A 24,042-nucleotide genomic window follows, 5' to 3' on the forward strand; every position below is an offset into this window, starting at 1 on the left:
ACATGCTGTCGGCTATCAGCTGATTAGCATGACAAATGTTAAACAATGCCCCATCTACATTATAATGTGTTACTCTAACACTAGATGCTACATATTTGCCAGAGCTGTGTTCTGACATTTTGCACATAACAGAAACAACATTCAATGTGACCTAATATTGGGCTGATCCTGAAGATTCTTTCAAAACTGATCTTACAAGCACCGGAATACCCTTATGGTGGGGAAGATGAGAACAAACTGTGTTTGGTAATCTTACGTTTCTGTTTTGTTGGTGCTGCTAGGTTCCATCTTTCAGGCAAACCTGCAGAGTAGTCTTTAATCTTTGACAAGGCTGATTTAGTAATAGTAACAACAGTGGTGAAAAATCTCCACTTTAGAGACAAAAATAATCATACCTGCATCATGCAATTTATTCAATGTTGGCCTGTATGGCCACCAGCTGGAATGTACAAGAACACTGGTGAGGACTGAGTGTTTTAACCAAAACCTAGACATGGCCAGCAAGCACCACTGTTAAAGAAGTTCATCCACCTTGGCTCCTTACTGAAAAGTTTGACAGTGATCCATCAAACAGGGCCTAAAAAAAAAAAGGTTTCATTAAGGAATTTCAGGCAACTATACAGAAAAAACTGCTTAACAGAATGACAACAAATTGGCAGAAACCTAGATCTCCCAGAACGCATGCTTTTTTAGGTCTCGCTGGTGATGCAGCGCGAAAGCGCTGTCGCCCGCGAGATCTATTGTTGTCGTCTTGCCTGCCAAGTGGTACAGACTGGGGCACGCGCCGATTGGTGTCTGTGGACGCGCTTCTAAAGAGACGCGCTTGCGCAGATGCGCTTCCATGGCGGCATTCTGAGATAATTACTTTCTCACTGGCGCCATGTGGTAGAAGCTTCATTTGACATTCATTTTTAGGTTCATGCTTACTCTGCTGCTGCTCGTATGTTATATGCGGGCAGGAGGGTGACCTTCAAATATTTAACTCACGTCATCGCTCTCTTTCTGAGTACCTGGCCTACCCGACAGAGGTACCAATTAAGTAAAGATTGAAAGTCAAAGCCACTGACTGGTGAGACATTGTCATGCACTATATACATTGTACCGCCAGTCTATTCTCAGTGCCACGCCCAGGTCACCAAAGCAACCTCTTGATGTGCTTCCGCCGTTACCGCTGTGTTTACTAGATTAGTTTCGGCCAATAAATTAAGCCCATCCGGTAACATTTGTAGATCGTATACCATAACTATTTTGCTCCTGTGTGTCTTTTGCCAGCAAACAGCCTCCGATACCACCGTGCCCCCCCCCCCTCTCCTCACCGGGCTCTTTTGTCGCTGCGCTGGTGTCGTCTCCTCCGTGTCACCGCCTCGGGGCTCTCCCTCAGGCATGGGAGCCCCATGTCATCACTGCTCCTCTCGGCCACGCACTCCTTGGGCGCAGCCTTCCTCGGAAGTCCCGCCCCACGACAGCCTTGTTGATCGTAGCTTCTTGTTGAATTCAGTCTGAGCGGCACATAGTTCAGAACAGCGCTCCTTGGTGCACGTGAGCAGCGCAAGTGTTCTCATCCCATGGCGTTGTCTGTAAGTGCTGGTACAGGCTTACATGATAACACGCTTCTGAAGTTTTTCTCCGTCTGGCCTTGGCTATTCACTATCTGTCTTACGTATTATCTAGCTCTGCCGGCAACAACTTTATCGGTGCTCAAGCGATGTGGCATAGCTGACGTTGAGCAACGTCTGCTGATTTTCGGGTCACGCATCGGCCATCTTGAGGTGGGGATGCCATCAAATGGGGAACTCTTTTTTATAGACTCCGTTGTGTGATTGCTTGGGGAGATCCGACATCTTTCACGCATATATCCGACGTAGTGTCAGGGTCCAATGGGAGTGCATCTCGCTCTGGACTCGATAAAGTGTTTTGTGTTTGAGGCATCCAATAGCTGCTGTCGGTGGTTTGGACCGATCCACAGTGGACGTGCACAGTGTGGAAGCATTAGGCACAGCAGCTGTGATCATGGAGGAGGTAAGGGTTCTTACAAACCATCACATCGTTTTCTCTTAGGCCAGTGAGTCCCAACAGCCCCCCCCTCCCACACAGCAACCCATGCATCCCTCCACACCACCTTTACACCCAACCCAGATATCTTGTAGAGATCTACCTAAACAGCCCACAACAGTGTTTTGAAACCATTTAGCACCCAACACAGCTACCCCCAAAGACACCACCTGCTAATCAATGGAGACCAGCCAGTGCATTAATTTATCACCAATCTACTTTACAGAGACCACCTCGAATATCGCTAGTAAAAGAGAAACCCACGCCTTTCTCGCATATTGTGACTGTCTGCCCATCTTCCTCTACAGATCACCCAAAATAATATACAGAAGGCCCTCCGATCTCTATTAGCGTCCAATACAGCCTTCATTAACCACTTTCACGCGTTTACTAGGAACTCAGTGGATATTACAACAAGCATTTGCAATGCAATAGGTCTTGCATTTGCGAGAGTTTAAGCTAGAGTTTAAGCTATTGGCATTGTAAATGACAATGCCTTTCATTTATGTTTTAAAAAGCAACACGTAAATAAAAGGCATTGCCATTTACAATGTGAATCGCTCAAACTCTCACAACTGCGAGACCTATTGCATTGCAAATGCTTGTGTTATTTGGTGTAATTCTGTTCAGCCGTTTTTAATTAAAATTAAAATAAGGGTGAAAAAATAGAGATATCAGGATGGTTGGGCCCGCAGGAGTCCTGCAGGACGGCATATGCAAAGAAATTGAGTGATTTGATTTTAGTCACAAGGTTTTTTTTCCATGGTCTGCTGTCTAGGTACCATGGGACCCAGCGGTACCGAAGAACCAGATTGGCTGGCTGCAACATGAAGAAAAATAAAAATTTTGCAGCTTCATTGTCCTGAAGTAATTTTTAAAATAACATAAGGGGCAGGGTATGGGTACCATGACCCACTGGCCTTCGGAGGCAGGGTGCCAGAGGGAACCCCACCCCCAAAATAAAAAAACTATTTGGTGAGTTGGTCAAGCAGGATTTTCACTTGAGCTTTTGACTTGTCTAGAGGGAGTCCCACGGACCCAAAACGACTCCAGTGTCATCCAACGGGACTCTCCCGGAAGCTAGCACAGACCCCCGAATTTATCTATGGCACTTGGATTCTCTTGCATGAGGCACCCATTTGTCTTTCCCTCGGGCTTAGATAAAGCTTGTTAGTTTCAAGATTAGAGAATTATTTCTTGCCAATAAAGGAAACGAATACTGTGGCCAAACACTCTGCTCCTTAACTTTGCTGGAGAACAGATTCATAAGGACGTTCTCACCCACCTAACCACCAGTCAAGCTAATGAGCATAGCACTCTGCACTGCAAGCATACTTTGAACCACAGTTAATCTTAACTGTGAATGGTTTATTCTTTTCAAGCCAAGAAGTGCACAAAAGAATTCCTCAAAATTTTTCATGGACAACTGTGCAAAATGGCTACAAAAGGTGAAGTGGCAAATGTGGTAGAAGAAATTGCACACAGAAACTCCAAAAATGTTGCTCTGTGAAGCTGCATCAGCTAATCATTAGGGAACCTTCGAGGAGGCTACAGAATGTTGGTTTTGGGACTCTCTCATGATGAGACGGAAGCCTGTGTGTCACACGTAAAGCCCCTTTTGACACAACCCCTGCATGTACTCAGAAACACAGCGATCAGTGAATTAAAATCTTTTCTGATGTACCATTAAAGTACGACCAGTCTGGAAAAGTGAAGACTATGTTTCTGCTGTGGTGGCCACCTCCCACTCCAATAAGGATCACTACCAAGAGGAAACACTTGCTCAGCATGTGGAAAGATAGTTCGTTTTGGAAAAGACTGCTACTCAACACAAACGTTACCCACATTTAGTCAGGCCACAACAAACCAATTTAACAAAGTGTCAAATTCGTGCACGGGGAACCAGTAAGCTAGGATGTGTTGAGTATGATGGACGATAGAGATGAAGTCATATCATATTAATGGCTGACTGCAAGACAATAACAAATAAGTTGCACTGAAACGTAGGATGCATATTCAAGTTCCGATAGTCGTGGTTCAAACAGACACAGGCTCATCATTGTTACCTTACAGAACACATCACAAGAACTGTATCTGACTTCACAACCGAGTCAGCAATTTTTTCATAAGACAACAAATCGCCCATACCAGTTGAGGGAGTCTTTGTTCCTATTGCGACACACCATTGTCACGCTTTTTATTATCAAAGCAGGAAGTAGCATTCAGTTCAGTTGCGACACTACAGACACACTCCGACTTATCACTTTCGCAATCAACATCAGGAAGAGATACTAACACGGCGACTAAGACGGCGGCATTGGCCAGACGGGACCTCGCAGCGATGATACTCTAAGAATTCATCATTTCTATCGATCACTGTTTTAACAGCAAGAAAAACTACAGACATCTCGCTAAGCCTCTAAAGAGGGACAATTACAGTCAACATCAGGAAGAGATACTAACAAAATGTTATGACTTTTTCAATGACCTGGGCTCACAGAAGCAAAAGAATCAAATTAAGCAATGGTGAATTCAAATTTGCATCCGGGTGGAACGTGAGGGACAACAAAACTGAAGGCTGTCATCACTGCGATAGCAGTTGGCTTATCACCATGGATCTACTCACAAGTCTTTACCAGAAAACTGAAAAGTATGCCAAAGTCTGCAGCTGCATGGAGATGTCCATGTCCAAAAAAAAACTAAAAAGGGAATGTGATATCTCCTCCACACTCCTCAAGGATTGCTCTCAGAGCAGGGTATAATGTTGAGTTAGCTGAGCCCTCAAATAAACACTACTTCTCTATTAACACAGGTCCAGGGCGGTAGAGACATATGAATCTGGGAATATCAAGTTCTGCCATTGTTTACAGAATTGTATCAAATGGGTATTATCTAAACTAGAACGAGTTATAACTCTTAGCAACGTCATTTTGGTACACGTTATCCCCACCGAAGAACAACATACCAGGCTCTGACTTTTATTCAAGAGGATAAAAGACTGCTCTCCCCTACTTTGCAACAATTATAAAACTGGAAACAGAAAACTCTGTTTTTTTGGTACCATTTCTTAGCAAAAGGTCTTACCCTATAAGTCAGAAAGACGGATGATATCCATTTGGCACCTCTGCTACAATCAGTATGCAATTTATTGGGTATGTCACCTGGTGTGGATGTTTCATTACAATCTAACTGCACTGACCAACACAATGTCAGGACTCAGTCTGGGACTCTGGGATACTGGCAAGGACAGGTGCCAGGGAAGACAAAGTAGGCAGAATACTGGATACAGAGCTGCCCAAGATCACACTGCGAATCAAAGGAGAAAAGGAACCTAAAGAGGAAGCGCTGTACCAGAGAATAAGAGAGTTAAGGCTCAGAAAGGACAGGCACTCAAAAGGCCATTTAACATTCAGAATAATTAACACACAGGACGGGTGTGTAAGACACACAGGAGGCCTCTAAAAGGCATATTCAAAGTAAGATCGGTGAGAGGAAATCCTTTCATGACACTCAAAAATACCAGAAACAATGTCACTCCTGTTCCTATTTTCTTTTACTGACACCGGCACAAAAATACAGGCCAGGTCAGAAAACCCTGTGCTGCAGTAATGGGGGGTGTTGAGGCACACTGCGGCATGTTTGCAAAGGGCAGCAAAAACTTTGTAGCTCACTGCGTGTGAGAAACGGTACATTGAAAAGGATGTCTCCAGGACGTCTGTTAGGACTGCTAAAGGAGAGGGACTCTATTTTATGTCTCGTGATGCCTCTACAGAGCTATGGCTTTTTAACAACACGTTGTCTGATCAGAGTTCCAGTTCTTTGTTTACCATGGGAACAATCAGATAAAAAATTCAAGGAAAAATGACAAAACCTCTATATAATAAAAATCTAGGACTAGATAATGGCGTCACTGTTGTAACTTCGAAGAGACGTTGAGAAGTTGAAGCTTATTTAGCAGCAAAAAACCAAAAACACCTCAGGGCCATGCACCATTCCCAACTGTCGCTATAACATTCTAATTCTCAACAACAATAGAACCCCATGACGGCATTCTTATACACAGCTGACATTCCATGGAACTCCACATTACCATCTCTAAGAATGCAACGGACACACTTAAACCACCAAGCGAAAGTAGGTCCCCTTCATAACCTTACGACTTAAACCGGGTACCACTAAGCACTAGAGATGCACTTTGTCACTTCTCACCTTCTTGCAACAGGGAGGTCTTTTTTGCCGCTCTCAGACTCTCTTGCCAGCTATGCACCGCCATCTTGGCCGCTTAGGTATGGCGTGCCCGTCACCATAGCTACAACATAGTCATGCTCCCGGAAGAAAACCATCACGTCCTGGTGATCTTTGTTCTCCTTCGTGCAACTGACCAACCGCTTTCAAGTGTGTATTTTTGTTTCAAGCTTCCTTTAAATGCTTTGTGTCGATCAGCCAAAATCACCCGAAAGCAAATTCTCATCAGTAGGTTCAGGCAGTCCTTGGTTTAACGAGAGAAAATAATTGGATGACTCATCCTTTAAGTCCCGCAGTAATTTACCGCCTTACTACGAAGACCATCTTTTTATACTGCAGTTAAATATATTTGCCCTTAAATTATTATATCAATACACTATCTCAATTATTAAACCGTTAGGATGTAATTTCAAGATGGCCGCCACTTTTACATGGGTAAGAAAGGAGATTATCTTTACTAGTGCCTCTTTTGTTTTAGCTACCTTATTTCAGTACATTTCCTACCAATCCCCTGCCGGTATTTGGGTTTCACGCAGTAAGTTTTGTTGCAGTTGGAGAGATTTGGGGGTCTGTAGTTTAGAAACGGGGGAATTATATGATCCGTGTAAGAAAGTGAGGATTATAATATTGCAAAGGTTCTCAGAAGAAAGACGTATATAGTCTTCCAAAGGTTTGGCAGACGGAGACCACCCTTTGGGTTTGTTTGGAGATATTTCACTTTGAAGCCAAGGGGTATTCATCGTTATAAAATAAAAAATCAAAGTTGTTCAGAATTGTTTTAAATAATTCTGAAAAACTCTGATTTTTTAGTTTTCCCCAAATTGTCTTGTTGTAAGAACAACACAACCGACAGCGTTCGGAAAACAGTATGAAAACAGTATGAAGTGTGAGTTAGAATGAAATTAAGATTGAAGTCTCGCCCACAACTGCAGAGACAGTTGATTCTACAACTGGATTGAAATCGTGCCTTTACTGAACATACCAGTGCTCTGTCTGTTAAATCTTTAATCATGCAGACGCTATGGGGCAGATTTACAAGCCCCTTGCGCCTCATCCTACAACATGGTGTGGGGTACATACAACGTGACGCATCTGGGAGATGCGTCACATTGTAAAGCCCTGCGCCACATGTAGGCGTTCCTGTGCAGGAGGGGGGGGGGGGCGTTTCGGCGCAGGAACGCCTCCTTAAAGTGGCTGAGTAAAATCTACAAGATTTGCTGGAGAATTGCTGGAGCTGCGTCGCGCATGCGACGCAACTCCAGCAATGCGCCACTTTTACGGCACAGATGCGTGACAGATGCGTTTTGCCCCATTGTGTGCCGCATTGTAAATGCGGCGCAACCATGATGGCGTAGCTGTGGCGCACAATAACTGGCGCCTCCCTGCTGATTTGCAGGGATGCGCCAGTTATTGTAAATATGCCCCTATATATTTACAGATCCTCTGTTTAAGCATTAGTTCTACACAGGTTAACTCATTGTGGGTCTGAATATGTCAAAATTTTCATTACACCGGACTGTTTATAAGAGCAGAGTTCTGGATATGTCGTTTTTCAAATTGAACAATTTCTCTCTTACTTTATTTTCTGAAGAAACGCCCAGTGAGTTGCTTTGGCAGTTACTTTTAAGCGTTAACTCAATATCAAAGTAGTTTTTACTGTACATAAACTAAGAGCATAATTGTGGATCACTGCCTAGGATGTCAACTGAGAATCAGAGACACTGCTCAGTCTGACATTTACCACTTGCCCATAGTACTAAATGTTTGGGCACATCACTTCCTCTTACTGTGCCTTGATTCCCTTATTTACCATATATAGCTGCCAATGTTTCAGATTGCCATGTGTGACATTTTCATATTTTAAGAGTAATTATGAGTGACGTTTTAAGGAATATGAGTGACACTTTCTCGCGAGAAAAATCAAGCTATGAATATGAGGAAAACATAGAAATATGAGAAATTACACTCATTTAAGGAACGAGAAACTCTAAATTAACTGGTGCACAGCGTAATAAATAATTGTTAAATGACTTCCATGAATCAGAGTCGTGTCTAAGTCATACACTTTGAATCATACAAATATCAGAAAGCTCATTTGTAATATATTAAATCAAGACTCTGCACACTAGCCCAGGAGCGTTTTTTTCGGTTGTGTGTTGTTTTGAGGCGTGTGCTTCCAGCCTTTGCCAAACACAAATTGCCAACCTTTGTGGTGGCCCCCTCCTTCCCGTAAAATCAGGAAAACATATGGTCTGGGCCTCTCTCTGACATCAAGAGGGAACCGATGTCAGAGAGGCCCCAACAACATGAAACATGCAGTTAGATACCTCACACGGCGCCGGTCCAGTCACCTGATTGCGCCGTGCGAGACACAGGCTAGTACATTTAACATATTTCAGCTGCCGATGGGATTGCGGTGGTTATGCCGATCCATTGGCGGCAGAGATAGACTCTGCCAAGGCTGGCCAGGTGGCTGCAGGCATTGGCAAAATCAGGGTATGAACTATCGTGGGACACTGGAATAGGTGTTTGCCGCCCGGTGGCTCCAGCCCACCTCCAGTGTTCTCCAGGATGGACAGTGAGTTCCCCCACTCACAGGTAGCCATAGCCACCGCCGCGATCACTAAGACAGGAGCCACATCACACACTCTGCAATTAGCACCTTGCAGTACCCGCATGCCATTAATTAGCACACCAGCTTGAATATACACCTCCTGCCCTGCATTTAATGAGCACCAGGCAACTAAATGCCTGAAGTAAGTGAGCGTGGACATGAAGTATACACACATTTATCATCTACCTCCGCCAGCTGGCAGGCACTCAGCTGCTCCCCGGGCCGATGCAGTATTCGGCCTCTCTTCTTCAGCTCCTCCTGCGTGTGCATGCAGTACTGTATAGGCAAAATGAGCATTGCCGACGACCGTGGTACGTATCAGGGCTATATGGCTGTTCAGCGGGGCCGTCCAGTGAAAGGCTGTCCAGGCAGCCTCTGCTCATACACGCCATGTGAGCTGCAGCAGACAGCGCAATGCTGCGGGCCGCACCATGATTGCATTTGGCGCCAGCCCCTTACAACAAACTCAACTCATTTTCCTGTTTCAGGGCTCGAGGTTACATTTGCCCTCCCACGGCGCCACAGAACTGCCTGGCTGTAACGCAACCCCGCTCGGGTCTCCAGGCAGCAGCCGGGCAGATTGTAACATTGTAGAAGGGCACTAGTGAGAGCACAATCTTTTAACTGTTTAGTAAAACTGAGCCTGGCAAGTAAAGTCTACTGCGGCCCGGGCCGGGCGCAAGGCACAGAGGTGTTAGAGGCGCCCTTTCAGTGCTGTCAGCTGATTGCCGGTCAGTGGCAAAAAATGCGTGGCAATGCATTTCAGTGCGGTGTTGCGGTAACACCACACTAAAATGCGTTAGCGTCACGCCTGATGCGTGATACTTGGCAGGACTGACCATAACTGAACATAACCCAAGGGCTATATCATGACTGGACATTCACATGTACTTGTAGATTAGCTCTGCAAAATATAGTAAGAGTTAAAATGTTATGTGTCGGATTCTCAAAGCAATTGACGTGCGTGCGTTTGACTTCCATGAGAAAAAGGGTTTTCTGCATTAAAATTTTTTACATGCCATTTTCATATGAGCAAATCCAAGCTCTGTGGCTCAGAGAAAGTGGTATTTGCAGGGTTGGACTGCGTGTGAGCTTGCACACAAACTTGCCTACTTACCAACTTCTCTAACTTTCATACCCTGGAAAAGGTTAGAAAGTTACTCCTTACAAGGCAAAGAGAAAAAAACACTTTCCAATATGGTTCGAGAACCCCCTACAATCCCAACCAATAATTGTGGGGTTGTTTATTTATTTCTTTATTGAGTTGTATATAGCGCTGGCTAGAACCGGAGGTATCAGAGCGCTTACACGAGGAAGAAACATTGTTTCAGAACATGGTTACAAAGTTACATCAGTTATTGGAGCTTAGTTACAGGAATTACATGAGTACAAACATGAGGAACAAATAGGCAAGGGGAGAGAGGGAAGGAATGGGGAGGTAGAGGAGAATAATGGAGGAAAGAGGAGGAGTAGGATATAGGAGGCACAACGGGGAGATGAGGAAAAACAGTGTCCGACGTCCGGCTGGGTAGGTGACGGCCGAGGGATGAACCAGAGACAAACTTCTCTATACCTGCTTGGGACAGCTCCACTGGTCATCGGCCAAAGGTTGCTCAGGCACCGCACTACATACTGAAAGGTTATAGTTTCTGCCTAGGAGGGCATAGTCCAAAAAGTTCAATCGAGCGCGCCAGTCACGGTGTACGGTGCTGTGCTCCCTGCGGTAATGGGTTAACAACCCAGGCCTCCGCTGTGTGAGACTCCAGGTCATAAATGCTGGATCCCTCCCCAACAAGGGGAGAAGGAGTGCTTTGGAAAGGGGCCCACTCATGGGGGCCATTATTAGAAAATCGGTGTGTCAGATGTCCCCATTTCGACCTAATTTTGCTTCAATAGATCAAACTAGCTGGTTCGGCCATTTTGATTCTTACTGAGGACCTCTTTTGTTTCTGATCTAGGGGTGTTGGTAGAAAGACCTTTATTTGTTTCTGCTTCAGGGGTGAAGACATCTTTCTATTTTGCTTCAATAGATCGGGCTAGCTGGCTCGGCCATTTTGATTCCTAGTAGAAAGGAGGAGCAAAAACAGGGAAAATGACAGGGCTCAAGCGCAGTAAAACACTGATGTGCATAGGCATAAACAATTTAATTACCATGCAATTCTCAACTGCCTAGCCATTGGCAGACATGGTCCACAAATTGCCACCAAAAGTTTCCAGCGCTCTCGACTCAGGAGGCAACTGGCCCAGCCTCCAACCAAGACCGGAGCAAAGGCAGGGGATAATGGAGGAACTGGCAGGGGAAAAACAGTCACAACATTGAGCTCTGCACTTCGCAGCTCTCACCCGCGAGGAGCATCCCAACCTGCCTCAATGCCCGCAAAGCAGACTCCAGACTGCCTCTCTCTGATAGAACAGTTTGCGTGCTGACTTGCATTTCGGCACGCCGTCACGATTGACAATAGTGCACAAGCGCAGGCCCCGGGCGCCAGACTGCTCCAAATCAAACTGCGGTCAACATCCCTGTATGTCGTTGCGCAACTGAGGCTGTGAACTCTTCTCCAGCCTCAGTACTTCTTCGTGTAATGTAGGGTAATCAGACCCTCTGGAAATCTCCGTGCGGCGTCCTCTTTAATGTAATGTACGGTCCTCGGACCCTCGGGGAAATCTCCGTGTGGCGTCCTCTCCATGGGGCTCTCCCCAGCGCGCTATAGGGCTGTCTGCAAGCGAGGTGATCAGCAAAGTGTCAAGGCAGCTCGCAATCACCGCAGCTGGGTTGAAACTCTTGAGCGCCTTCCTGTCCAGTCTCGATGGTGTCTCGGTCGCAGGCAGGAGGTGAGTCGAGTTCTCCCCAATCCTCTCAGATGTGCAGTTTCAGTCAGGTAGGGCTCTCAGCAGTGGCTGGTAGTTGGTAGTGAGAGGGTCCGGGTCTGATGTATGGGACCGAAGGCTAGACGAGGATTTATGCTCATAGAGCTATCTGTAGCCACGGAGCTCCCTCCTCGGCCTTCTTACTGTCCTGCGTCCATCGTAGCATAGCATGTTTGGAATGGGTTTCCCCAAGGGGAAAGTATTTTCCCACTCTAGAGGGGGAACCAAAAAAACAGTCCAGCTAGTGAATTTGCACTTATTTGGCAGATTTTCACAAGTTCAAAAACGTAAAGATTTATTTGTCCATCCAAAATTGAATTCACAAACAATTTCTAGGAGTGCACCTGGAAACCTGAGACTGTTCGTGCTAACTGACCAACTTTTGTAAACTCTCGTGAATTCATGAAAGTCATAAAACTGGGACCTTGCAAGGTGACAGACCTGAGGATACACTTTTTTGACTTTCTTTAAGAATTGGAATCTTAATTTTTTACATATTGGACACAATAGTTTTATACGTACTCTTTACAACACAAGTTTTATTTAATGATACCTCAGAGAAATGGTAAATTATTCAAAATTGCTTCATAATGTAGAAAAACTGTCTGCAACCTTCAACTGTATCTTTGTTGTAGATTTTCTTTTGAAAGCAGCCACTAAGCCTGCTTCCAGTTTTCAGCATTCCTTTAATCAATGACTTATACATATCTACAATTTGTTGAGTTTTGCAAACAAGTAATTTTTTGTGTGTGTAAAAATATATACCTATTTAGTCTCCATCTGCAGTCCGAGTGAGCTTAGAGCTCATGTGTTTCCATGGGCTTTTCGCCATAACAATATAACAATAACGGTTTTGAAATACTGAATCATATATGCAATTTAGAAAGACAACCCACTTTCCCACACCCAAACTGTGGTACAGTAAATTGGCAGCAAAGAGGGTTTGTGCTGCTGGGGGTGTGAGCTTACTTTTCCATTGGACAAACAATGTGAAGACTTGTTTTTCACCATTAGCAATATTGCCTGTGGAAGGGGCTATAGGAATTCCACACCTCTGTGATATGAAGCCAAGTGGAAGCCATGATAATATTACTGAAGAGCAGAGCCCTTAAACCATTGTGATAGGTCGTATTTGGGTACTTGCTCAACTAGGATCGATGTTGAATGTCAGAGTGACCAATGAGTTGTATGTATGTACAACACCCTCTATATATATATTCACTTGATATTAAGGCAAATGCTAGTGCCTGAAATAGATTCTTGAGTCATCTTCACAATCTCGGCTTGTACCTAGGAGCCGGTGGAGTAGTATTTTGATCCACCTATTTAGAAGGGATGATAGTGATTGCCCAAAACATTTTACCCTTTTTTCTTTGTTTTCCACTTCTGAGAAAATTGGACTTAATAGATTCTGTTTACTCTAGTCCACCAATTAGGGTCAGGCAAAGTACCATGTTCATGTTGACTGCTTTCAAATATGCTATCGACAACAGTTGTCTGATTTAGAGAATTAGGACTCAAGGGGCGGGTGTGTAGCCATTAGGGAAGAGGACAATTTGTTACGCTGTGGGTATTCCCAAACTTGTCAGTGGTTCACACTCAATTTATATATGTAACTTTAAGGCCCAAAACAGCAGTTATAGTTGTGCAAAATCGGACTTGAAAAATACACAGACTCTGCCACATTTTGAGCAGTTGAATGAGAATAGATTTCTCGACCGATAAAAAACAGCAGTTGAAAAACAAAGCATTGTTTGATGTGCTATATTACACATTTGTGTTATTATGTTTCTTCTGTAGTAAGTATCATCCAGTGTACAATCTGTACAAGTAAGTTAAGAGCAATAGGAGTTCTCCAGGACACCTAGGACTTGGTTACATTTCCTTAAGTACTCAATGGTATGTTGTCAGTACCCACATAGTATCATTAAGTACATTTCCCTCTTTTAAACCTAGGATTGGGTTCTGGCCAGCAGAGCTTAACTCTTGATTGTAACATTCATTCCCAGTTAGAAAGCAACAGTTATCATTGTTCAAATCTTGATGAGTTTATAATGGTTGAGTACTGCTTACACTGTGCGTTTTGAAGCAATTGGCATTCCCTAAACATGTTAAAATTCGAAAAAAACAAATGTAAGACATATAGTTTATTAGTACTTGATTGTAATATTTTTATTAGTCTTTTCCAACATCTGTTTGATCTAGGTTATCGGTGTTTCTTTTATGCTTATTAATCACTGGAAGTAGAAAACCTGTGTTGCAATGACAGTGAGCCTCTCACCATGTTCAAGGGCGTACACTGATTCAATTGTTTCATACATTTCTTTCTTTTTCTTTTGTATCATTCTGTATTTCAGATGACTTGTTCAGTTTACACTCTAGTTAGAAATAATCTATTTTTTGTTAAAGCAAATATTGGAGTCAAATCATATTCATTGTGATATTCACAGTTCTATCCTTCTCAAAATCCATACTTGTTTCGGTACAAGCGTCCCATTTTGTTTCGGTACAAGCGTCCCATTGTCGGGTGATGGAAACTACAGCCAAACACAACATATTTCCCACTTGGCGTTTCTTCCTACGTGCCTGCCTTGTTGGTACTTGTTGGGAGTGCGAACCAGTGGTAGATTGTTTGACAAGGTATATGCTGTCTAATATCCTGTTTAACCCTATTTCCAGTTGCAATGGTTTCTGCTAGGTTTCAGTTGTATTTGTATTTGTATCTGGGTTTTATATCGCGCCAACTCACCGACAGGTCTCAAAGCGCTTCTGACCGAGTACAGCAACAAGAAACAAGAAGGGAAGATATGGAATATCGGCCAATCTTACGGGGATGTGAACGCGTCCTTGAAAAGTAAGGTCTTCAGGGATTTCCTAAAGCGGAGAAGATTGGGTTCTCTACGAAGCACCTCCGGCAGCTTGTTCCAGGTGGAGGGAGCTTGGACTGAAAAGGAGCTGCCTCCTTTAGTTGCCAGTTTAAAGCGTGGGCAGGATAGCAGAAAGGAGTCGGAGGATCGCAGGGCGCGTCTAGGTTCATACACTTCCAGCCTATCTTTTATATAGGCTGGGGCCTGTCCATGAATTGCTTTGTGACAAATGCACATGCTCTTAAATTCGACTCTCTGCTTCATAGGGAGCCAATGTAATCTATAAAGCAGGGGGGAGGCATGGGTCCGCCTGGGAACTCCGAATATTAGGCGGGCTGCGTCATTCAAGATAACTTGAAGACGATTGATGGAATTTTTTGGGAGACCTAGGTATAACGCGTTTCCGTAGTCGATTCTGGACACTATTGTGGCTGAAACAATAGTTCGGAGCATATTCATTGAGAGTAGGGGGACAAGCTTACGTAGCTGCCTGATCAGGTTGGTACAAGAGCCAACCACAGCGGACACTTGGTTGGTCATCGAGAGTTCCTGATCGATTTTCATACCGAGGCTCTTTACACTAGGGCACGGTTTTGGGGTAGGTCCAAGTTCCTGTGGCCAGAACAGATCGTTCCAGGGGGAAGTAGAGGTTGAGACTACGAGGACTTCCGTTTTGTCTGGATTGATTTTTAATAAGTTGGACGACATCCAATTTACTGTGAACCGTAGTATATTTTGGGCTATGGACTGAGCCGATGTTGTATTGTCGATACTCAGCAGCAGCTGAGTATCATCGGCATAGTTAAAAACTTTACAGCCCATGTTTGCCAGGGATTCTATCAATGGCTGTAAGTACAGATTAAATAAAAGTGGAGAGAGCGCGGACCCTTGCGGGACTCCACAAACTAAGGCGCCCACGTCGGAGATCTGATCTGCTAGCTGGATCCTCTGCGTCCTCCCCGATAAAAAGGCCGTTAGCCATTGGAGAGCTAGTTCTCTTATCCCGGACCTGGCTAGTCTGTCCAGAAGCAGTGCATGGCTGACAGTATCAAACGCCGCTGAAAGGTCTAATAATATCAGGGCGCTTGGCTTTTTACTGTCAGCCATGCATCTGAGCTCATCCAGTACTGATAGCATTACTAGTTCCGTGCTATGGTGGGCACGAAAACCAGCTTGCCGCTCCTGGAGGAGATGGTGAGATTCCAGAAGGGATGACAATGATTTTAACACATGCTGTTCTAGTACTTTCGATAGAAATGGCAGCTGGGAAATTGGCCTGTAGTTCTTCAGGCTAGTTGGATCTGCCCCAGGTTTTTTTATCAGGGGTCTGACGCGTGCCTCTTTAAAGGTAGTTGGTAATGATCCAGTTGCTAATGAATTATTTAGGAGGTCTAAGATCTGGTCCTCTAAAATCGGAATTGCTAATCGAAAAATATCGGGAGGGCAGGGATCGGCGGGGGAACCTGATTTGGTAGATGTTACTAGTTGTCTAAGGGTAGTGGAATCAATTTCTGGAAATCTAGTGATGATAGGGGTTGAGGGGTTTAAAGGGGACAATGGCATGGTGTGTATAGTTGAATTGTCTTTCTTAATATCTGACAGTATGGTCGCTACTTTTTCAAGAAAATATCCTTGGAAAGTGTCGCAATCAATCAATGTATCTGCCTTTTCCTCTTTTTTGCTTAGTTCTTTCAGTATTTGGAAGGTTTCTTTCTGGATATTTGTGGCATTATTCATACGTGTTTCATAGTAGTCCTTCTTAGCTGATACGATGAGCTTTTTATACAGTTGGAACGATGATCTGTATAATTCCCTGTCAGTGTCCTTTTTAGATTTCCTCCAGCATCTTTCAAGATAACGGAGCTTTCTTTTATGATCTCGCAAGCTTTGGGTAAACCAGGGGGCCCCTTTTTCTACACCCTTTATTTTTTGTGTTTTTTCAGGGGCTATCACATCAATTGATTGTCTGAGGGTGGTTGTAATAATGTCATAGTTTAGATCTAGGTCAGTGCCATCTAATGGAATTATGGCTTTCTGCTTGTATTTGGACAGGACTTTAGTCAGGGTTTCAAGGTTGACTTTTTTCCATTGGCGCACTTTTTTGGTTTTTAATGGGAGTTTAGCCTGGGAATTGCTTTGTGGTATATCACACAAGATTAGATAGTGGTCCGACCAGATACAAGGTGTAATATTTGTGAGAGCCACCTTTGGTATAGAGGACCAGATGAGGTCGAGAATATGCCCTTTTATGTGGGTTGGGGCATCCACTACTTGTGCCAGTCCAAGAGCGGTCATGGAAATCTGCAGTTTCTGGGCTAATAGATCTTTATCCCTTTTATCCCAATGGACATTAAAATCACCGGTCACCACAATATTTTTATAACGTGTGCATAGATCCGATATTATAGGGAAAAAGAGATCATTGAACATTGGAGTACTTTGGGGTGGGCAGTAAACTGTTAAGATGATGAGACAGGAATTATTCATGGTGATTTTTATCCCCAATAAGTCGACGGCATTTATGGTCTCAGTTAGGATTTTGGTCACCGTAAATTGTTTTTTAAAGATCGTTGCTACACCGCCGCCTCGGGCCCCATCTGGGCGGTTATGCCAGATCATATCATACCCGCTAGGGAGGGCGGCTATGATATCCGGGGAGGAGGTGTCACTCAACCAAGTTTTGGTGAGTGTCAGAATGTCGATAGTCTCATCCTGTAAGAGGGTGAAAATTTCCAGGTGGTGTTTCTGTAGTGACCTAGTGTTGAGGGTAGCTAATTTTAAAGGGAGTAAAAGGCTGCAATTCTTAGGGCTGGGGATACAGAGGATATTATTTTCCTTGAGAGTGGCGCATATGGTGGGAGACAGACTGTGCCTGTCGGAGTTCAGTGCTAGGAGATCATTAGTAGTATAGGTGATGTGTGTGCCAGAGTTCCTGAGCCCTGTGCTCGATCGTGTGCGGACGGGCGCAGACGGGCAGGACTCTGGCACGACTCCGGCGCGTCCGCTGTTCGCGTCCGCTGCGCGGAGCCATCACTGTCTGTTTTTATAGCGCTGTCAATCGCGTCACCAGCCCAGCCCGACCCAAGATGGCCGCCAAAACCGGCGCCCTGCCCTCGGCGTCAACACTCGGCCGAGAGCAGGACCGGAGTTAAAGGGAGGGGGTGAGAATGAATCGAAGGCGCTACTAAGCGCAGGGGGTCTCAGCACACCTATTTACTCAGGTGTGAGCAAAGTACAAAACAAGTGCAAGACAAGTAAAATCGGCAATTAAAATACAAGGAAAGATAGGAGACCTCCCGGCTTCCGCCTCAGGAGGGGGAAAATGCGTGCAATGTCAGAATTACCTGCACACTAACACAGACGCCTTTTATAGCGCTGTCAATCGCGTCATCAGCCCAGCCCGACCCAAGATGGCCGCCAAAACCGGCGCCCTGCCCTCGGCGTCAACACTCGGCCGAGAGCAGGACCGGAGCTACAGGGAGGGGGTGAGAATGAATCTAAGGCGCTACTAAGCGCAGGGGGTCTCAGCACACCTATTTACTCAGGTGTGAGCAAAGTACAAAACAAGTGCAAGACAAGTAAAATCGGCAATTAAAATACAAAGAAAGATAGGAGACCTCCCGGCTTCCGCCTCAAGAGGGGGAAAATACGCGCAATGTCAGAATTGTGCAGGTATAATCCAACCTGTACTTAACTTTGTACGTTTTTTACCCTGTTTACAGTTGCCAGAGTCCTGTTTCACCCTCTTCTTAATCACAACGGGTTTACCCTGTTTCTTTCAGTGTAGCGTCTCATTCTCATAATGAGGGTATCTAGGAAGCTCCTTAATCACTGTGTGCAGAGTAGAAACATACCTGTCTAAGAAGAAAATAAATTGAGCTGTTGCAAGGGTCACGCTTATCCCTATTTTGCTGGTCAGCAAGGATTGGAGATTTTGGGAACTTTTTACCTTTCCTGAATCTCAGGGGTTGAAAAACACCCTACTTGGTTGTTTCTATGGCTTCATTCACCCATCGGGTGATCAAGTCTTGTGTGGATATGGAGTAAGGAGGCAAAGCTGCCTGATGGTTGTGAGTATTTAAGTTTTTTGTGTGTGTTTTTTTGCGTGTATCTGTTGTTCTCAGGTGTATTTTCTCTCTCTGTACCTTTAACTTTATAATGTTCTCTTTCTAAAATTTTCATCACAAGTATGTTTGAGTGTTAGTATGTTGTTCTTGTTTGTTGATGAGGGATTGTATACCATGAGTTTCTGTGATGTTCGTCTGGTTCCCTGTGGTGTTCTTGTTTTCTTAGGGTTGTTACCAGTATTCCTTTTCATGTGTATTATATTGGTTAGTAGCTTGCTCCACTTCTGGTGGTTCTGTGCCCTATGCAGAGTCCGTTCAAAGAATGTGTATTTTTTATCTTCATCTTTGTTTCTTCATGAAAGGGGAAGATGTGTGGCAACCTGCCATGGAGGTCTCCCATGACTCATGAATCAGGGAAGATGAAAATTCTGTGGAAGCTGTCACTAGGCACTTAGACCTGGGGTGTGGTCTTGGTTACACTTGCTCGTGATGAGGTCCATTGTATGTTTCTACTTGTACCTGCCTTCATGAGGCAGATTAATTCCGCCTGTTAACCTACAGAAAGTCAGTGCATGTTTCTGTACCATCTACCACACATCCTATATCGTAACATGCCTGTTGCTTAATAAACTCCACTTAATGAAAATGTATTTAGGACATGCAGATATGAAGAGTTCCTAATTAGGTAATCTTGAAAGGATATGGCTAATAATGTAATGCTTATATTTCAGGGCACTGTGGATCCAGAAACACTTGTGTTTTCTCTGCCTAATGCCAGGGGAAAACGGCCACTAACTTTGTGTCTTTGCTCTATGTGAGACTCAGTGGTGATCATATCTAATACTTAGCAAGCCAGTAGGTCCATCCTCACGTAGTGACATACATGGTGGTTTCCCATTCGAAGTAGGTGCTTCTTTCCTCTCTCCTCCTCTAAAATTAACAAGACGACTGTCATTGTACTTGTCATATCTCATATGTCAAACATTCTTGTATAGCGCACAAATAACCGTGAGGTCTCATGGCATTTGACAGTAGCTCTGAAAATAGTAATTATGAGCTCTTTTGGTTTTTAGGAGCTCATCAAAAGTCCAAGTCTTTCCAAAATATAACTCTCAAGTGAACCTACTTTGAGTTGCTGACCTCAATTGCTTACGCTTAGGATCTTTTAAATTCTAGCTGCAGTCCGCCTGTTAGCACTATTGTTATTGGAAATAAAATACATTAGGAGTGCTCTTTTAGTGGTCATACTTTTTATTATTAGGGCGAGCTGGCGTTGGAGCGCGAACCGCTCCCGCCAGCGAGTTCTATAGTCACCGTGTTAACTGGCAAGGGAGGTAGAGCTGTGCACGAGCCGCTACTGGCCTGTGCACGAGCCGATTCAGCTCTGTGAACGCGCACGTCTCCGGAAGACGTGCTGCGCCCGAGCCGCCTCCCGCTTGTTCTTTCAGCAAATATTCTCGGAGCCCTAGGGCAAAGTCACCGAACAGCACAACAGGTAGGCTTTTTACATTTATGAAGACAGTATGATAGGCCTCGTACACACACCTCCCCTTCCAGTGCCATACTAAATCAATCTAGCAGTGTACCCTAGGTATTGTTGGGTACAGAGTATTTGAGATCTTGCTGTTGGCTATGGGCTATTAACGATGAAAGTATTCTCAAGCTTTGTCTGCGCAATTACATATTTTGTGATGATCATCGTGATTTCCTGTTTGGGTTTTTCGGATCCAAGAGAGGTGTTAACAGTCGATAAAGTTGATGTTTATAAAACTGTAATAAAGCGTCCTGTCTCTTTTTTGTGTTAAGCTTTTTTTTGTTTTCTACACGTAGTATATATATATATCTATATATATATATATATAGTCCAGGGCAGACAACCAAAGGAAGAAAATAATTTCGCGAAAGGCGTGTATTGTATTGTAGCTGAATGTATATAGTGCTTCTTACCTCTGAGGAAGTGCACTAGAAGAGGGGTAAGCACACTTACAGAGTGCAGTTTCAGAGTGCAGTTTCAGAGTGCAGTTTCAGAGTGCAGATTGAGAGTGCAGATTGAGAGTGCAGATTGAGAGTGCAGATTGAGAGTGCAGATTGAGAGTGCAGATTGAGAGTGCAGATTGAGAGTGCAGATTCAGAGTGCAGATTGTGAGTGCAGATTGTGAGTGCAGATTGTGAGTGCAGAGTGCAGATTCAGAGTGCAGATTCAGAGTGCAGATTCAGAGTGCAGATTCAGAGTGCAGATTGTGAGTGCAGATTGTGAGTGCAGATTGTGAGTGCAGATTGTGAGTGCAGATTGTGAGTGCAGATTGTGAGTGCAGATTGTGAGTGCAGATTGTGAGTGCAGATTGAGAGTGCAGATTGAGAGTGCAGAGTGAGAGTGCAGAGTGAGAGTGCAGATTGTGAGTGCAGAGTGCAGATTGAGAGTGCAGAGTGCAGATTGTGAGTGCAGATTGAGAGTGCAGATTGAGAGTGCAGATTGTGAGTGCAGATTGTGAGTGCAGATTGTGAGTGCAGAGTGAGAGTGCAGATTGTGAGTGCAGATTCAGAGTGCAGAGTGCAGATTGTGAGTGCAGATTGAGAATGCAGATTCAGAGTGCATATTGAGAGTGCAGATTGTGAGTGCAGATTGTGAGTGCAGAGTGCAGATTGTGAGTGCAGATTGTGAGTGCAGATTGTGAGTGCAGAGTGCAGATTGAGAGTGCAGATTGAGAGTGCAGAGTGCAGATTGAGAGTGCAGATTGTGAGTGCAGAGTGCAGATTGAGAGTGCAGAGTGCAGATTGAGAGTGCAGAGTGCAGATTGAGAGTGCAGATTGAGAGTGCAGATTGTGAGTGCAGATTGTGAGTGCGGATTGAGAGTGCAGATTCAGAGTGCAGATTGTGAGTTGAGGATTCAGAGTGCAGATTGTGAGTGCAGATTGTGAGTGCAGATTGTGAGTGCAGATTCAGAGTGCAGATTCAGAGTGCAGATTCAGAGTGCAGATTCAGAGTGCAGATTGTGAGTGCAGATTCAGAGTGCAGATTGTGAGTGCAGATTGTGAGTGCAGATTCAGAGTGCAGATTCAGAGTGCAGATTCAGAGTGCAGATTCAGAGTGCAGATTGTGAGTGCAGATTGTGAGTGCAGATTGTGAGTGCAGATTGTGAGTGCAGATTCAGAGTGCAGATTCAGAGTGCAGATTCAGAGTGCAGATTGTGAGTGCAGATTGTGAGTGCAGATTGTGAGTGCAGATTCACAGTGCAGAGTGCAGATTCAGAGTGCAGATTCAGAGTGCAGAGTGCAGATTCAGAGTGCAGATTCAGAGTGCAGAGTGCAGATTCAGAGTGCAGAGTGCAGATTCAGAGTGCAGATTCAGAGTGCAGATTCAGAGTGCAGATTCAGAGTGCAGATTCAGAGTGCAGTTTCAGAGTGCAGTTTCAGAGTGCAGTTTCAGAGTGCAGTTTCAGAGTGCAGATTGAGAGTGCAGATTGAGAGTGCAGATTGAGAGTGCAGATTGTGAGTGCAGAGTGCAGATTGTGAGTGCAGAGTGCAGAGTGCAGATTCAGAGTGCAGAGTGCAGATTCAGATTCAGAGTGCAGATTCAGATTCAGAGTGCAGATTCAGAGTGCAGATTCAGAGTGCAGAGTGCAGATTCAGATTCAGAGTGCAGATTGTGAGTGCAGATTGTGAGTGCAGATTCACAGTGCAGAGTGCAGATTCAGAGTGCAGAGTGCAGATTCAGAGTGCAGATTCAGAGTGCAGATTCAGAGTGCAGATTCAGAGTGCAGATTCAGAGTGCAGATTCAGAGTGCAGAGTCAGAGTGCAGTTTCAGAGTGTAGTTTCAAAGTGCAGTTTCAGAGTGCAGTTTCAGAGTGCAGATTGAGAGTGCAGATTGAGAGTGCAGATTGAGAGTGCAGATTGAGAGTGCAGATTGTGAGTGCAGAGTGCAGATTGTGAGTGCAGAGTGCAGATTCAGAGTGCAGAGTGCAGATTCAGATTCAGAGTGCAGATTCAGATTCAGAGTGCAGATTCAGAGTGCAGATTCAGAGTGCAGATTCAGAGTGCAGAGTGCAGATTGGGAGTGCAGATTGTGAGTGCAGATTGTGAGTGCAGATTGTGAGTGCAGATTCAGAGTGCAGATTGTGAGTTGAGGATTCAGAGTGCAGATTGTGAGTGCAGATTCAGAGTGCAGATTCAGAGTGCAGAGTGCAGATTCAGAGTGCATATTCAGAGTGCATATTCAGAGTGCATATTCAGAGTGCAGATTCAGAGTGCAGATTCAGAGTGCAGTTTCAGAGTGCAGTTTCAGAGTGCAGTTTCAGAGTGCAGTTTCAGAGTGCAGATTGTGAGTGCAGATTGTGAGTGCAGATTGTGAGTGCAGATTCAGAGTGCAGATTGTGAGTGCAGATTCAGAGTGCAGATTCAGAGTGCAGATTCAGAGTGCAGATTCAGAGTGCAGATTCAGAGTGCAGATTCAGAGGGCAGATTGTGAGTGCAGATTGAGAGTGCAGATTGAGAGTGCAGATTGAGAGTGCAGATTGAGAGTGCAGATTGTGAGTGCAGATTGTGAGTGCAGATTGTGAGTGCAGGTTCAGAGTGCAGGTTCAGATTCAGAGTGCAGATGCAGAGTGCTGATTCAGAGTGCAGATGCAGAGTGCTGATTCAGAGTGCAGATTAAGAGTGCAGATTCAGAGTGCAGATTCAGAGTGCAGAGTGCAGATTCAGAGTGCAGATTCAGAGTGCAGATTCAGATTCAGAGTGCAGATTCAGAGTGCAGATTCAGAGTGCAGATTCAGAGTGCAGATTGAGAGTGCAGATTGAGAGTGCAGATTGAGAGTGCAGATTGTGAGTGCAGATTCAGAGTGCAGATTGAGAGTGCAGTTTGAGAGTGCAGATTGAGAGTGCAGATTGAGAGTGCAGATTGTGAGTGCAGATTGAGAGTGCAGATTGAGAGTGCAGATTGAGAGTGCAGATTGAGAGTGCAGATTGAGAGTGCAGATTGTGAGTGCAGATTGTGAGTGCAGATTGTGAGTGCAGATTGTGAGTGCAGATTCAGAGTGCAGGTTCAGAGTGCAGGTTCAGAGTGCAGGTTCAGAGTGCAGGTTCAGAGTGCAGATTCAGAGTGCAGAGTGCAGATTCAGAGTGCAGAGTGCAGATTCAGAGTGCCAAGTGTGAGTGCAGCGTGCAGATTCAGAGTGCAGAGTGTGAGTGCAGCGTGCAGATTCAAGATTCAGAGTGCAGAGTGCAGATTTAGAGTGCAGATGCAGAGTGCAGTTAAAATGTTGCTATTCAGAAAAGGGGGTGGTGATGAACAGAGTGTCTGAATTAAGCAGACCACTCTTACCCAGTCCAAAG

General features: G+C 44.7%; 2 protein-coding genes across 5 annotated transcripts in view; one reads left to right on the forward strand and one right to left on the reverse strand.

Moving 5' to 3' along the window:
- DPCD (deleted in primary ciliary dyskinesia homolog (mouse)) overlaps positions 1-6,393 on the reverse strand; it is a 149,864-nt gene extending 143,471 nt beyond the window's left edge. The window contains exons 1-2 of one of the 2 annotated variants that reach the window (XM_078643623.1): positions 6,262-6,335; positions 396-577 (exon numbers count right to left, since the gene is read on the reverse strand). In XM_078643623.1, the coding sequence (XP_078499749.1) occupies positions 396-495 (100 nt within the window). In that variant the 5' untranslated portion in view covers positions 496-577; positions 6,262-6,335. Of the gene's footprint in view, positions 1-395; positions 578-6,261 lie in introns of both variants that reach the window. The other variant, XM_078643624.1, reaches the window with a different exon arrangement.
- POLL (DNA polymerase lambda) overlaps positions 6,332-24,042 on the forward strand; it is a 163,545-nt gene continuing 145,834 nt past the window's right edge. Inside the window, exon 1 of one of the 3 annotated variants that reach the window (XM_078643618.1) lies at positions 6,332-6,447. In XM_078643618.1, the coding sequence (XP_078499744.1) occupies positions 6,375-6,447 (73 nt within the window). In that variant the 5' untranslated portion in view covers positions 6,332-6,374. Of the gene's footprint in view, positions 6,448-6,788; positions 6,833-24,042 lie in introns of those variants that run through there. The other 2 variants (XM_078643619.1, XM_078643620.1) reach the window with 2 other exon arrangements.

The sequence above is a fragment of the Lissotriton helveticus genome, chromosome 5_1, assembly GCF_964261635.1.
Source record: "Lissotriton helveticus chromosome 5_1, aLisHel1.1, whole genome shotgun sequence".
In the NCBI taxonomy this organism is placed as follows: domain Eukaryota; kingdom Metazoa; phylum Chordata; class Amphibia; order Caudata; family Salamandridae; genus Lissotriton; species Lissotriton helveticus.